Raw genomic sequence first — 13,876 nt, 5'->3', positions numbered from 1 at the left:
TCGAGAGTCGGGTGGAAGCGGAGATGCTTGTGTCGCAGGGCATCAAGATGAAGGAGATCACGACGAAGAAGACGACGACGAAGAAGCCGTCGGTTGTCGTCAATGCCGACGAGACCAACGAGGAGGTGATGGCGAGGTTTGCTTGGGAGCACCCGGAGTACGTCTAAGCTGAGCTGGAGCACTACTGGAAGCGTGAGGCGGAGCAGAAGAAGGAGGAGGAGGCCGATCCCTCGACGGTGATCCCCATCGAGTCCTCTTCCGAGGAGGACTGGGCAGACTTCTCGGAGGAGGAGGGGGAGGAGGAGGAGGAGGAGGGGTGCGACGACCCGGAGAAGGACGAGTTCTAGGAGCAGTTCCGCAGCTCCGACGATGAGGAGTAGTTTATCTAGTAGTTTGAATAAGTAGTAGTTGAAGTTCATGTATGAAACTATGTTGAATTTGATGTTTGAACTATGTTGAATGGACTAGTAGTTTGTTATTTTAAGAAATTTACATCTTCATTTTGGACCATCTATTGGAGTTGCTCTTTTGGACCATCAATTTAGACCATCGGTTGGAGTTGAGCTTTTTTCGGAGCTCCAAAACGCACTTTTTGGTGGTTCAAATTTTACTTCTTCGGTTTTGGACCGCCAAATTTTGGACCATCTATTGGAGATGCTCTAAACGGGGTAAAATGTGTCACACACACTTGCCTGAACTGAGAATTTTCACACAAACGCGAATTTTCGATGTAAAATAGGAATTCACTCTTGAATTAAATGGCTAAATAGTGCCACAAGTTTCTATATTCCTATGCTCCACTTGCCTTATTTTAAAGCCTTATCCACTTCTTCTGTGACGAACATAAAAAAACAGCAGAAGAAGGCCCATTTACCTTCTTAAGCGGCTCAGCGCAGCCAGTCTAAGGGTGAGAGTTACTAAGGTTTCACAATGCGGTTCGGCGACAAGTGCTTGATCTGTGATAGGGTGTTGCTCGAGGCAAATCTGTGCCACTCAAGGTTTTAGGGTGACAACCTCGGATGTCAATGCTAGGGTTTAGCTTTTGGGTTGACAATGGTGACAGCCTCATATGTTGTTACCTTGTTGGAGACGTCAACTACTTGCTTGGAGTCAAAGTTGGTGAAGAAAGGGTGATTAGGATGGCTTTGCGAACGACATCAACTGGTAGGGTTTGCAACATGTGTTGATTTTGGGCTTGCTTGTGTTGTCATGACTCAGCGTATTAACGGTGGTCTTTGCCTAGTTTTAGCTAGGTAGTGTAACTGTTGTGCTTGTTTTTCATTTGGTTCCTTAATTAAATTTGTATAGAATGGCAAAGCTCTTGCCAGTGCTTCGAAAAAAGAATGAATCAAAGAAGTACTTTAAGACTTTAACAATTTAGATCTAGCAAAAGGAGTCTTAAAGGCAAGTACAGCAGTCTCCCCATTCCTTCTTTGGTACTTGCAGGGAAATGTGGGCTTCAGAATCAAGCATACTTACTAGCCTTGTTTGATACCAAGATATTTGTTGAACTGGCTGGAAGGAAAGAAGTGGTAGAAAGAACCACATCAATAATTGGAAAGATGGTTGGGTAATGGAAGACTACAAGAATAAAATGATACCCATGAAGATATACATCCTACTGGTCTACTGGGGTATCCTATGGGGTATCCTAGCCTGGGAAAAAGTCCCACTCAAAAACATAAGATGACGGTATAGAATACTTGCCAAAATGTCACTCTTTTACACCACTGCAAAAGGATTAGTTTTACGTTTTGATACTGTGGGGATCTTACAAGGTAGGGTGTATCTACAAGCATGCATGAAAATCGGTTTCTCATTTGAAGCACAAAACCTCAATTTCCAAATAAAATACATTTTGTCTCGAGATCTTCACTATTTTTCTGTTAGTAAATCTAGCAGGAATAATGTCGAGGCATGTAGCAGGATAGAGCAGGATCATCATCCTACCTCTTCACGGCTGTCAAATTTGTTGGGTCACTCCTTTGCAATTTGCTCAAAGAAGTCATCACTTGGGGTAACAGGAACAAGATAATTTCCAAACAGAGAATCAAAGCTTTTGAAGCTTCCCAGGCATCCCTCGTGCTGTGCTTGAAGGACAGCAAATCTCTTTGCCTCTCTAACTTTGTTGAGATCCACTCTTGCTAGCGGTGTACCTGAAACCTGGAAAAGTGGTGTTAACATCAAGAAAGGATGTTAGGAGAAATCAAGAAAGAGGAGAGAAGGTATCAGTTGCCAATCAACGTATCAGGAATTTGAGCATACCGATGAATTGGATGATGCCGCCACTTTGTCCTTATCAATAGCAGTTTGAGAAGGAGGTCTGCTCCTGCGTTCCAAAGCACAACAAACAAATATTTACCATACTAGACAAGAAAGTAAACCGATGACAAATTACAGTCAGCAGCAAGGCATGGCTGCTGTAGTCAACAGCAACAAAACCGCTGCTCTTGGTAACTAGCGAGTGCAAAGCAACAGTGAATTGCAAAAAAGAATGGGTAAGGAGTAAGAGATCAAATGCACAATTTTCTGATGGTACAAAATATTTTCATGGTGACTTTCAGTGCATCAAGTCATCAATTAGCATACGGTTGGTGTTATTCTCAATTCAGGCAACTTAGGAGGTACCCTTCTAGTGCATTCAGGTTGATAATATCATTGAACTAAACACTGACAACCAGAAACAGATACAGGCACACAAGGTAAAAGTACTAACTGAATGGCTAGTTTGGTGGAATGATTTAATGGCGGCAATGACTTGTAATAGCTATATACAAAGGATCTATAGAACGTGAGATAGACTGCACCACGTTGTCAATTATGGTGCATGCTTAGGAATTGAATGAACAGAACCCTGATTGAAAGAGTGATAGAACAACGTCCCAAAGAATTCACCACTGGGACATGAGAGCTACTCTTTCTGTCATCAAATTACCCACTTCCCCACTCAATTGTGGACGATACCAAACATTGCCTGAAAATTTATCTGTCCTGAACAGAAATGCAAAAGGGCCCGATATTCGCCTCAATCAACAAGGGCCCATGGGAATATCGAGACTTTTGCCAGAAAATAGATAAACAAGCACATTGCCACATTACAAAGCCCCTTTCAAAGAACACCAAAACCTAACGTACAGCGATTCTCGGCGACAGGATCAGCTAGTCGGCAGGCCAGTCCGGAATCTTTACCTAAAAGAACACTACACCTGTAGCCACCCCCCACCACTGGCACGCCCCACAACCAAGGTCGGAACCTTTGCGATTTCTTGCCAAAACTGAAGGACGGCGCAGCGCGATCGTGAGGGATTAGGCAAATCATCCACCAGATTGGGTTGTTGGAAGCACGCGGCAATCATGCTGAGGATAATTGAAAGGGTCGCGAGGAAATGCGCGGTGGGTACCTCCGAGACGGTTCGATCTTCCGCCGCTTCGGTGCCGGCGGCTGCGCCGGCGCCGGGGAACCAAGCTCCGCTCCCTCCGCCGCCATGCCTCGACTTCCAGTCTACTTGGTGGTTCGCAGGCCTGAGCCCACAAATACTTGTTCGTTGGCCCGAAACATAACCTACAACATGAGCCGGACTGTGTCATTGTTGGGCCGGAAACTGCCTCTTTGATAAGTGGGGCCCAATAAATTCAGTAACACATCAGTTGCGGATGCAATGCGGTTCTCCCACAGAAAAAAGATCGAGAACATTTTTAAAATTTGGGAAAATCAATTTCCTAACTGTTGAATCTTTTGATAAGATTTGTGTTGTCCCTTTTTCCTCATGTGTTGTTTTATGTCTTTTTAGGCTGAAATTTTCACTTGCCCTTGTTGGGGTCAGTTGATTTCTTAATGGGCTTGCAGCCTGTTACCCACCTGTTAAGATTTTATGTGCTTTCGCTGTTGTTTTTTGTCCTTTTATTTTTAACCATTTTTTCTTTATGGGTATGTTTAGATGTTGGGTGGGTGTAAATGTACACATGCAAGTACTATACAATATGTGTGTAATTTATACTAGAGTGTATAAATTTCATTATAATATACTCCCTCCGTTCCTAAATATTTGTCTTTATAGACATTTTAAATGACTACCACATACGGATGTATGTAGACATATTTTAAAGTGTAGATTCATTCATTTTGCTCCGTATGTAGTCACTTGTTAAAATATCTAGAAAGACAAATATTTAGGAACGGAGGGAGTACTTATTATTTGCATACTATAAGAAAGTGACAATTGCAATGCAAAAGTTGTGTCCAAGATTGGTTTCAGTTTATTGTTCAATTTATTTATTTTAAAGGGGTAATGTCAAAGCCATTAATTCATTCTTTCTTGAAAAAAAGTTCTGTATTTTTATTTTTCTTTTTCTTTCTTCTGTACGGCAATATCAGTGTCACTTATTCATTCCTTCTTAAATACTCCCTCCGTTCCTAGATATAAGTCTTTGTGAAGATTCCACTAGATGGACTACATACGGAGTAAAAGGAATGAATCTACATTTAAAATGCATATATATACATCCGTCTATGGTTTATAGTGAAATCTCTACAAAGACTTGTATTTAGGAACGGAGGGAGTAGAAGACTACTTTTTGCAAAAATAAATCCATTATTATAGGCTTGCTTTTGCATATTATAAATAATGCAATTTATGTGTAAATTTTGTAATTATTTATTTTATTTATTTTATTTTCATCTTCTGAAGGAGTAACACCAACGCCACTCTTTCATCATTTCCTTAGAAAACGTCATTTTTTGTTCTGTGTGTATGTTAGTATACAAGCAAGTGCTATATAAATATGTGCGTAAATTATACTAGAGTGTAAAAAATAAACTATGGATGATTGTCCTTTACATATTACAAAAAGTGCAATTTTAGTGCAAGTTGTGTGCAAACTTTTTAAGTTCTTTTTTTCATTTATTTTTTCTTCTTAAAGGGTAATACCAATGTTCTACTTCATTATTCCTTATAAACTTTATTATTTTAATTTGATTTAGTCTTTATTTTATTTTATTTATTTTTAAGTATAATACCAATGCTAATAATTCATTCATTATTAGAAAACTTCCGTTTTGCAAAATAAAATCCACTATTATATGTTTATTCTTGCATATTATGAAAAATGGAATTTCTGTATAAATTGTGTGCAAATTTTGTATTTATTTTCATATTTAAAGAGTAATAACAATGTCACTAAGTCATTTTTTCTTAGAAAACTTTTTTTTCTCTTTGTTTATATTTTACATGTATTTTTTTGTATTATGTCTTAACATGTATCGGGTTAGTTTATTTTATTATTCATAACAAAGCGCAAGTATTTGATGGGCTTCTGTTTTGTGGTTGCAAATGACCAAGTGCTCCTTTTTTCAGAAATGAACTAGCACAAATCAATGCAAGTCGAATTTGATTCTGTTACACTGAGGAAAATCTGACTTGTCAAGAAACTGATAATGTTGCAAAAATCGTATCCTCCCTAGATTGTGGCAGCATGTAAGGCTCCTACGGCCACATGATCCTTTCATTACCGCCTCATTCCGAGAGCGGCGTTTTGGCTCCTAGGTGCATATGCACCCATTATCGAAATACACATTTCGGAAAGTTAAAAAATCTGGAACAAAAATTTCACGTGTATATCCGGATATTTTATGTGCGTTCACAATGTTTCGGTGAAAAACGACATTTTTTGTGACTTGTGTAAAAAAGATAAAGAAATGACTCATGAATAGTTAGAATGAAGCATCAGAAATTGTCTTTTTTACACAAGCCACAAAAAAAGTCATTTTTCACTGAAAGCTTGTGTACGCACATAAAATGTCCGGATATACACGCGGGATTTTTGTTCCAAATTTTTCAACTTTTTGAAATGTGTATTTCGACAATGGGTGCATATGCACCTAAAAGCCAAAGGCAATTACCGCATCCTTTCGTTACTATGTCCTCCATCCTAAAATAAATGTTTTAAATTTTGTACATCTTTATATTAAAATTAATATAAAATCACGATACTTATTTTAGGACGGAAGGAGTATAAATCAATAATGCACACCAGCTCCTCTCATAAATAAAAGAGCCGCCCCAACAATACGCTAACATTTTCTTAGAAAGGTCACTTGAGCAACTTGTTTGAGTGAACAACATGATTAGGGAGTGTCTCCCCAAAAACACTTCTAGCAAACACTTGGAAATTGCCATGCCATAATGGGCATATTTGTCCTCTTAGGGCATCTCCATGAGAGACCCTCAAAGCATAGATATATGTTTGGGTTATGTTGTCCGGATTGTTTGTCGAAACTTTTGTCATCCAATGAAGACCCCCATTAGTCCACGAAGTGGTTCGGACGTCCGTTTTCCGACAAAATTGAGACGAACATGGGGAGCTATACCGGTGTTCGGACATCCACCTGACCAACAAAAAGCCACCATGTGGCCCTTCTCTCTTTTCTCTCTCTATATATATGCATGTCCCCTTCTCATCTTTCTCCTCCCAACCAAACAAATAAGGATTAATCTATTAAAATGGTTGGATAGCTTTCTCCCTCATCATGTCCGCGGACCACGTTCAAACATAAAAACGACATATACCACTAGTAGAAAACGGGGCTATATTAAATCAGCCCACCTACTAGGCAGGCACGGCCTCCATACGACTAGAAACCCAACCTCTAGTTGGGCCAGGATGCAGGCCCGTATGACCCAGTAGGGCCCACAGGGCAGAAGACTTGCAATAGGCCCCACAAAGGCCTGCTTAGAGAGGAGCTCGACACGGTAGCCGCGGCGGGGCTTATAAACCGGTGCGAGCTCCTCTCAACTAGCAAGGTGAGACTAAATATTGTGCACTGCGGATGGTAGCGCACCCTTTTAGTATCGGTTGGTGGCACGAACCCGAACTAAAGGGGGGACCTTTAGTACCGGTTGGAGCCACCACCTCTTTAAAGGTTCGCCACGAACCGGTACTAACGAGCGTCGCCCGCCTAGCCGTTGGAACCGGCACTAATGATTACATTAATGCCGGTTCAATTACAAACTGGAACTAATGAGCTTCACATTAGGTCCTTTTTCTGCTACCAGAGCTATTTGCCGGTCTTCTTTTGGAGATGCCCTTATTGCGAAAGATTTGCCATGTTGAAAATAAATTTCTGCCAGTCTAGCAGAAACATTGTTAGGAATTTGCCATGCTGCGGGAGAGTAAATTGCATATGCACAAGAGATTCACTGATGGAACAAATTTTGTCATCCTACAACAGAAGGAAGTTGCCATAAAATGCCCATAATTTGCCACGCTGCAAAGTGAAGAATTGTCATGCTATAGCAATGGAAAATTATCTGCAGAAGAAAAATTACCATGCATGCCTTTGCAGCGAACACAACGGGATCCATGCGAGGAGAACGGACGTGCCACAGAGCGTTTGCGGAGAAAATCCGTCCCAGTGAAGGTTAGCTTTTTAACATTTGGAAATAAAATTATGGAAGAGAAAATCTTGCTTAGGACAGAAGATGTCTAAACGCAAGTCTTCACTCCTCGCAAAAAAATAAATATATATATTTTCTCCGTCCGAAAAACCTTGTCCCTCAAATGAATGTATCTAACATCAAGTTAATTCATTTGAGGGACAAACTTAGGACAAACTTTTTCGGACGTCTTATGCACAACGGTAAATTGAGAAACAGTATAACGCAGCTAGCCACGAGCCTCCATAGCGATTTGACTGTCTGAAGCGTTTGATCTTTTTTTTTGAGCATCAGTACCGACAGAAGCGCTCATATACACCATGTGATATCCTTAAGACATCAAAGAGTTAGTTCATCTTAGTATTCACCATGTGCTGGCATTTGCATTTCACTATTGTTCATTTTTCCACAGTGAAAAAGGATTAGTGTCATGTGGTCATATGATGATGTAGGCAAGCTCCAGCGAGATCTCCATGCATCATTTTACTGATTTAGAAGGAGGCAATCCCTTTATATGCCGACACGCTAGATTGTTGGTAATTTGAGCCTCTCTTGCTCATCCCTCATACTATTATTGCATGTGTTGCGTTGTACAAAAATAATCTTTTTTTAGAAATGAGATTCTTTTTAGGGAACATAAACATTAGGATTGATTTATAGTCTGTATATTACATTGTGCAGGATAAATTATATCTCCCTTTTGAGCATTTTGGTATATGATAGTATTTTGAACCATATAAAATGCCCATAATTTGCCACGCTGCAAAGTGAAGAATTGTCATGCTATAGCAATGGAAAATTATCTGCAGAAGAAAAATTACCATGCATGCCTTTGCAGCGAACACAACGGGATCCATGCGAGGAGAACGGACGTGCCACAGAGCGTTTGCGGAGAAAATCCGTCCCAGTGAAGGTTAGCTTTTTAACATTTGGAAATAAAATTATGGAAGAGAAAATCTTGCTTAGGACAGAAGATGTCTAAACGCAAGTCTTCACTCCTCGCAAAAAAATAAATATATATATTTCCTCCGTCCGAAAAACCTTGTCCCTCAAATGAATGTATCTAACATCAAGTTAATTCATTTGAGGGACAAACTTAAGACAAACTTTTTCGGACGTCTTATGCACAACGGTAAATTGAGAAACAGTATAACGCAGCTAGCCACGAGCCTCCATAGCGATTTGACTGTCTGAAGCGTTTGATCTTTTTTTTTGAGCATCAGTACCGACAGAAGCGCTCATATACACGCGCATACACTCACCCCTATGAGCACCTACGAAAGACTGAGCCGACATATCATCTTGACATTTACGATCCACGATAAGTCTGGTCGTCCCAGATCGCTCACGCACCGCACGCACCATCTAGCGGCCTGCTGCTCCACGGAGCGAGTTGGTTTTCCTCTCCGTAACCAGGCCTTCCAAGGCCCACGTCTTTCGAACAGCCCATCTAACAGCCCATGTCGTTCACGTCCATTGATATCCTGCCCAACAACAGAGCAGTTTCTCTCCTCGATGCGCCGCCGGTTCATACTCCTCAATGCGCCGCCGTTCTATCCTCCTCGATACGCCGTCGTTCTGCTGTCGACGAGGTTCTCCTGCGAGAACGCCTCTGCGCCGGTTCCTTCTACCCACCCTACTCTTCCTCTGCAGCCCTTTTTTTTACTATTTTTTTTATTTCATGGCTTGCAGCGTATTTGTCCATCGCGGCTGCGGCTGCGGCGGCCGTCGGCACCCTCTTCCCAAAGATGCCGACACAGATGGGCAACGGAGGGATGTTTTTTCATCCTCCTCTGCGTGACAGTGTTGTCGCGATGGCAAGATGATACGGGCGATGATGGGATGGGGGTGACAGTGCGGCTCTTCTGCGTTGATATCAAGTGAGCACAAATATCATATTGCAATTGTGCTACATCTACGTACATGACTACATGTACTGCATCTGCTTCATCGTTTATTCATTTTACTTTGCAAGAAATAATGAGATGATCTTCCATCTCTTTTGTTTATAGGTTGTCCGATGTGCTTGATTAATTAGGTCCGTGGTACCTAAAGTAATCACAACATGTGGATAAATGACCATCCAACACTATTGATCTGCTGCTTAGACGTCATGTCGTATTCAGGATTTGGAGCTACAACATATACACTATTGGTTGAAAATGGGTGACCAGAACACAAGCGGATGGAGTGTAAGTTATGATTCAAGTGGATGGAGAGAAAGTTATGATTCAGTTATACCATGATTCATTTGTATCATTGGTATCCCCACCATCGCTAGCTTCCGTCCTCATCCCCATTGTTCTGTACCAAGGAGATCCTGCCTCCCGCTGCTCCTCTCCACTTCGTTGGGACTGTTCCATATGCCTCCACGACACCAGCTGCGAACCAGGTCCGCCGCGCGGCTATGAGAACCTCCTCGACACGCGTCTGCTCCAGTTTTTGGCATGACGGCCAGTTCGTCAGCCTGACTCTGCTCATCGTCTCGCTCGTTCGTTGGCTTCCGATCTGGATGGTGTATGCTGGCTCCCAAAAGCTCATCAGTTTGTACCGGCTCCTTGTTTTTGGTCTGTTTGCTTTTCCCGAATGTTATTCGATCTGACAAGAAAAATATATACTTTTCTGCAGTGCATATGCTACCTCAGTTCATTTGATCTCCATATTCTTGACACCACGAACTGGATTTACTTACCATAGAATACTTAACATGGAAGAAGTAACACAAATCTCCAAGCACAATTTTGAGAAAACCAATGTCAGGTATTTCCCTACCGTAAGGTATGAAGTATGAAACCTCCCGGTTTTTTCTGATAATGAATAATTTTTATTTCCTCTGTTTCAAGTGTTTGTTTCTATTTCCTTGGCAAGATAAGAAGCTATGGTGCCTATATTCACTGATAGGCTTGGCAACCTTTGTATTGAATGTATGTGCCTCAGTTTCTTTCTACTTCTATGATGTTTATCTTATCTTTCCTTCTTTACAATTTGATTGGGGCCTTTTATAGCTGCCACGGGGATGATCAGAGGTAGCATTGTAGCGACATAGAGCATAGGTGGTTTATATCCTTAAGACATCAAAGAGTTAGTTCATCTTAGTATTCACCATGTGCTGGCATTTGCATTTCACTATTGTTCATTTTTCCACAGTGAAAAAGGATTAGTGTCATGTGGTCATATGATGATGTAGGCAAGCTCCAGCGAGATCTCCATGCATCATTTTACTGATTTAGAAGGAGGCAATCCCTTTATATGCCGACACGCTAGATTGTTGGTACAAAAATAATCTTTTTTTAGAAATGAGATTCTTTTTAGGGAACATAAACATTAGGATTGATTTATAGTCTGTATATTACATTGTGCAGGATAAATTATATCTCCCTTTTGAGCATTTTGGTATATGATAGTATTTTGAACCATATGAATTTTATGATATGTTATGACAACTCAACATTTTTCAAACAACTCTATTGTTACTTTTAAAATGGACGGGCGCGGTAACGCGCGCCTATATGGTCTAGTGAGCTCATGAGCACCGGCAGAGCTGGAGGCAAAAGCAGCAGCTGGCAATAGCATGGGCGATTCTGGTGGAATTGCACGTACGTTTTCTATGCCGTGATCTTTACACAACTGCGCGTACTTTATGGCGAAGTATTGGGGCGTTGCTCGGCCTGTACGAGTACCGACCACAGTTGCAGCAGAGGCCGAGCTGAACTCACTTCCCTTGTCAGATCGAGCAGGCCACAGAAAAACCTCCGATCGGGCGGCACGCACAGGGCATGGCTGCGTGTCCTGCGTGGTGGCGTGCGCCGCGCGCTGACCGGCAGAGAAACCGAAACAGAGGGGAGTTGAGCTGAGCCGAGGCTCGAACAAAACTGTGGAGCGTGTTGCCTCGCCCTGCCACCGCCGGTAGCGGCGCAGGGTACGTACGCGACGCGTGCACGTCGTCGCATGCAGCTAGCCGGCTAGGCCTAGGTAGAGGTAGAGATAGAGGTAGCTACCTACAGCGAGCGCGTCGAGCGATTCATTGCGCCTTTCGGGCGGGGGGTGTTTGTTTCCAGGGACTTTTTGGTGTAGGGACTAGAAAAAATTTCTAGCAAAGCAAATAAGGTAGGACTTTTTTAAGACTTTTTACTAAAAGTCCTTAGAAGCACCTTCTTAAGAGTCTTTTTCAAAAAGTCTCAGGGACTAGAAAAAGTCCTAGGACTAGAGAAACAAACACCACCTCAGTCTCACTACTGTTGCCGCTTCCGTTCCTGTCTCTTGCATGTCCCAGTTCGGCAGCATGCGGCGGCCAGGCCGGAACAAACCCAAAAGCGGTGCCGACGCGCCGAGATCTCCACGGTGGTTTGTGTCGTACTGCATGCGCTGGTGCCGTCTGAGGAGTGGAGCGAGCTGGTGCGGTGTAGTGGGCTCTGTCTACACCAACAGAAGTAACGATGCATGTTCGAAGCCACACCTTTTTTCTTTGGGCAGAGGAAGGAGGTCATAATAACTTTGCAATTCGCGCGTCCCGCGATGCCCGATGCCTCCTTTGGCGTCGCACATGGCTTCCCTTCCCGTAGTCGCGGCACTGGCCTATGTCCGACGACCTCCTCTTCGATTCGTGTTTCAAGGCTTGGGATTGCTGGGGATTGACCAGGGCGAAGTCCCTGCATTTTATGCCGGCAGCGGTGACACCCGTGGGTGCCGTCCCATTTTGGAGGCGCTGCCATGACCGTTTTCTGTGCCTCGGTTCGAGCATTAGGGGAAACCCTAAGTAGTACAGGTTTTCGGATCAAACGACGCCATTGTCTTGGTGTCGTTCTCCTTTAAGAAGATGTTATCTTGGTTGCTCGCGTTACCCTTGATGCCGACTTCGGAGTTTTGGTCATTTAGTTGTTGGTTGGTTTGCTTCTCTGGTCGGCGAGTTTAGCCGTGTTCTTCTTTCTTTGGGTCGAGCATCTTAGGGCATCTCCAGCCGTTGTGCCTCCCCAGGGATGTTTTTTTGTCCGGATGGGGCTGCGCCGGCGCAAATTTGAAGCCCGGGTGGCAAATCTTTCCAGCCGTCTCCATCCCAAGCCTGAACGAGCAGGACGCGTGGCGGCAGCTCGAAGGTTCACGAGCGCGTGGCGCGTAGCGAGGAAGAGCACCGACGCCCAGTGCCCCGCCGCGGCCAGCGATGCCAGGAGGAGCTCGCGCACCGCCGCGACCTCCGAGCTCGACGGTGTTCCAGTGCCCGGTGTGCCCGGTGTTCCAGTGCAACCCCGTCCTGCGCCCACGCTGCGCCGTCTCGAGCAGGAGGAGGCCACCTCGACGGTCCCAGCCCGCGTCCATCAGCGAGGCCCGGCCCTCCGAGTAGGCGCCCCACGTTGCAGATCACCACGAGAGCCAGCCTGCGGATGGGCGTTGGCTCGGCCCCGCCGGAGGAGGAGGACGTGGCCGCGGCGCGGGGCTCAGCCTACGCTGCGGCGTGGCCGTGCGCCCCCTTGCGCGCCCCCGCGCTTGAATCGACAAGCTCCTTCGAGAGGGGACGCTGGTGCTGCTCGCCGGCGCACTGCGGGGCCGCGTGGATGGCCCCGCCACCGTCTCCGTGCCCCGCCACCGTCTCCGCGTGGATGGCCCCGCCGCGTCGCTGGGCTCTCGCCCGGCTGCTGCGAGGGCTGGAGGCGCGCGCGAGTGGAGCCGGACGGGGCGGCGAGCGGACCCGGCCACGCTTCCCAACGGCGGCCTCGGCGCCCTCCTGGACTGGAGCCGGCCCTGGTCCTGGCCATGCGCGGAGACGACGGAGACGGCCACTGCAAGGCAAAGAAGACGACCCCTCCCCGCCCTGGGCATGCGCGCTCCGCTCCGCTCCGCGAGCCCCTCCCGGCCATGCTCCGCTCCGGCCGCGCGAGCTCGAGCCCCGCGCCCGGCCATGCGTGCGCCGCCACGGCCGCGCGAGCCCCGCTCCGGCTGTGTGTGTAGTAGGTGGTGCTGGGGAGCCGGGCTGAAAGCGACGTGGGAGGGGGGAGATGTGGCTACAGGTGGGCCTTTGCATGCATAAGCAAACTGCCGGCGCTCTCAGATGGCTCCCTCTGGGGCTGGGTTTCGGGTGATACTGCCGGCGCTAAATTTGCACGAAACCGGTGAAAAAAGCGATCCTGGGGGCGTGAGTGGAGGCTTTTTTCACTGCCGGCGCTCTCAAAGTTAGAAAAAGGGGCCTCTTGGGAAGCCTAGTGGAGATGCTCTTATGTCTCTGCGCTTCGGACATTATGTTCGCGCCCTTTGCGTCCGTGTCATGTGTTATACCATCCTCTGTATTTATTCTAATTGCTTTTTGTCAATGCAATGCTTTGCGTATTTACGTAAATATAATAACTTCTGGAAAAAAACTTCTATGGATGCCACACTTCACCGTGGGGACAGGCAGGCCGCACCGGCGGCGCACTGGCCGTGCACGAGCAGGGCAAATTTTACCTGCTATG

General features: G+C 45.1%; 1 protein-coding gene and 1 long non-coding RNA gene across 4 annotated transcripts; one reads left to right on the top strand and one right to left on the bottom strand.

Annotated features, from left to right (window-relative positions):
* Positions 1 to 1,371: 1,371 nt before the first annotated feature.
* LOC123065612 (uncharacterized) lies at positions 1,372 to 3,540 on the bottom strand. 3 transcript variants are annotated; one of them, XM_044488857.1, is made up of 4 exons: positions 3,402 to 3,540; positions 2,266 to 2,329; positions 1,951 to 2,163; positions 1,372 to 1,515 (listed from the first exon to the last, which is right to left on the bottom strand). In XM_044488857.1, the coding sequence occupies exons 1-3, from the start codon at positions 3,485 to 3,487 to the stop codon at positions 1,978 to 1,980; spliced, it is 336 nt and encodes a 111-aa protein (XP_044344792.1). In that variant the 5' UTR covers positions 3,488 to 3,540; the 3' UTR covers positions 1,372 to 1,515; positions 1,951 to 1,977. The 3 variants fall into 3 exon arrangements, with proteins under 3 accessions (XP_044344792.1, XP_044344791.1, XP_044344793.1); XM_044488856.1 differs by lacking the exon at positions 1,372 to 1,515 and having other exon boundaries at positions 1,704 to 2,163; XM_044488858.1 differs by lacking the exon at positions 1,372 to 1,515 and having other exon boundaries at positions 1,704 to 2,163; positions 2,266 to 2,323; positions 3,402 to 3,526.
* Positions 3,541 to 8,954: 5,414 nt separating this feature from the next.
* Positions 8,955 to 10,813, top strand: LOC123065611 (uncharacterized). The gene is made up of 3 exons (XR_006431090.1): positions 8,955 to 9,025; positions 9,126 to 9,313; positions 9,446 to 10,813. It is a non-coding gene; the product is annotated as an uncharacterized lncRNA (long non-coding RNA).
* Positions 10,814 to 13,876: the final 3,063 nt, after the last annotated feature.

The sequence above is a fragment of the Triticum aestivum genome, chromosome 3B (assembly GCF_018294505.1).
Source record: "Triticum aestivum cultivar Chinese Spring chromosome 3B, IWGSC CS RefSeq v2.1, whole genome shotgun sequence".
Taxonomy (NCBI): Eukaryota; Viridiplantae; Streptophyta; class Magnoliopsida; order Poales; family Poaceae; genus Triticum; species Triticum aestivum.
The sequence above is the reverse complement of the archived record's forward strand: the minus strand, read 5'-3'. Positions and strand labels throughout refer to the sequence as shown.

Excerpts from the sequence above, each read along its gene's own strand:
- LOC123065612 (XM_044488857.1), bottom strand. The coding sequence starts at position 3,487 with ATGGCGGCGGAGGGAGCGGAGCTTGGTTCCCCGGCGCCGGCGCAGCCG. Across the intron at positions 2,330-3,401 it reads AAGATCGAACCGTCTCGGAG|GAGCAGACCTCCTTCTCAAA; the intron begins GTACCCACCGCG and ends TTTGGAACGCAG. Across the intron at positions 2,164-2,265 it reads CGGCATCATCCAATTCATCG|GTTTCAGGTACACCGCTAGC; the intron begins GTATGCTCAAAT and ends CCACTTTTCCAG.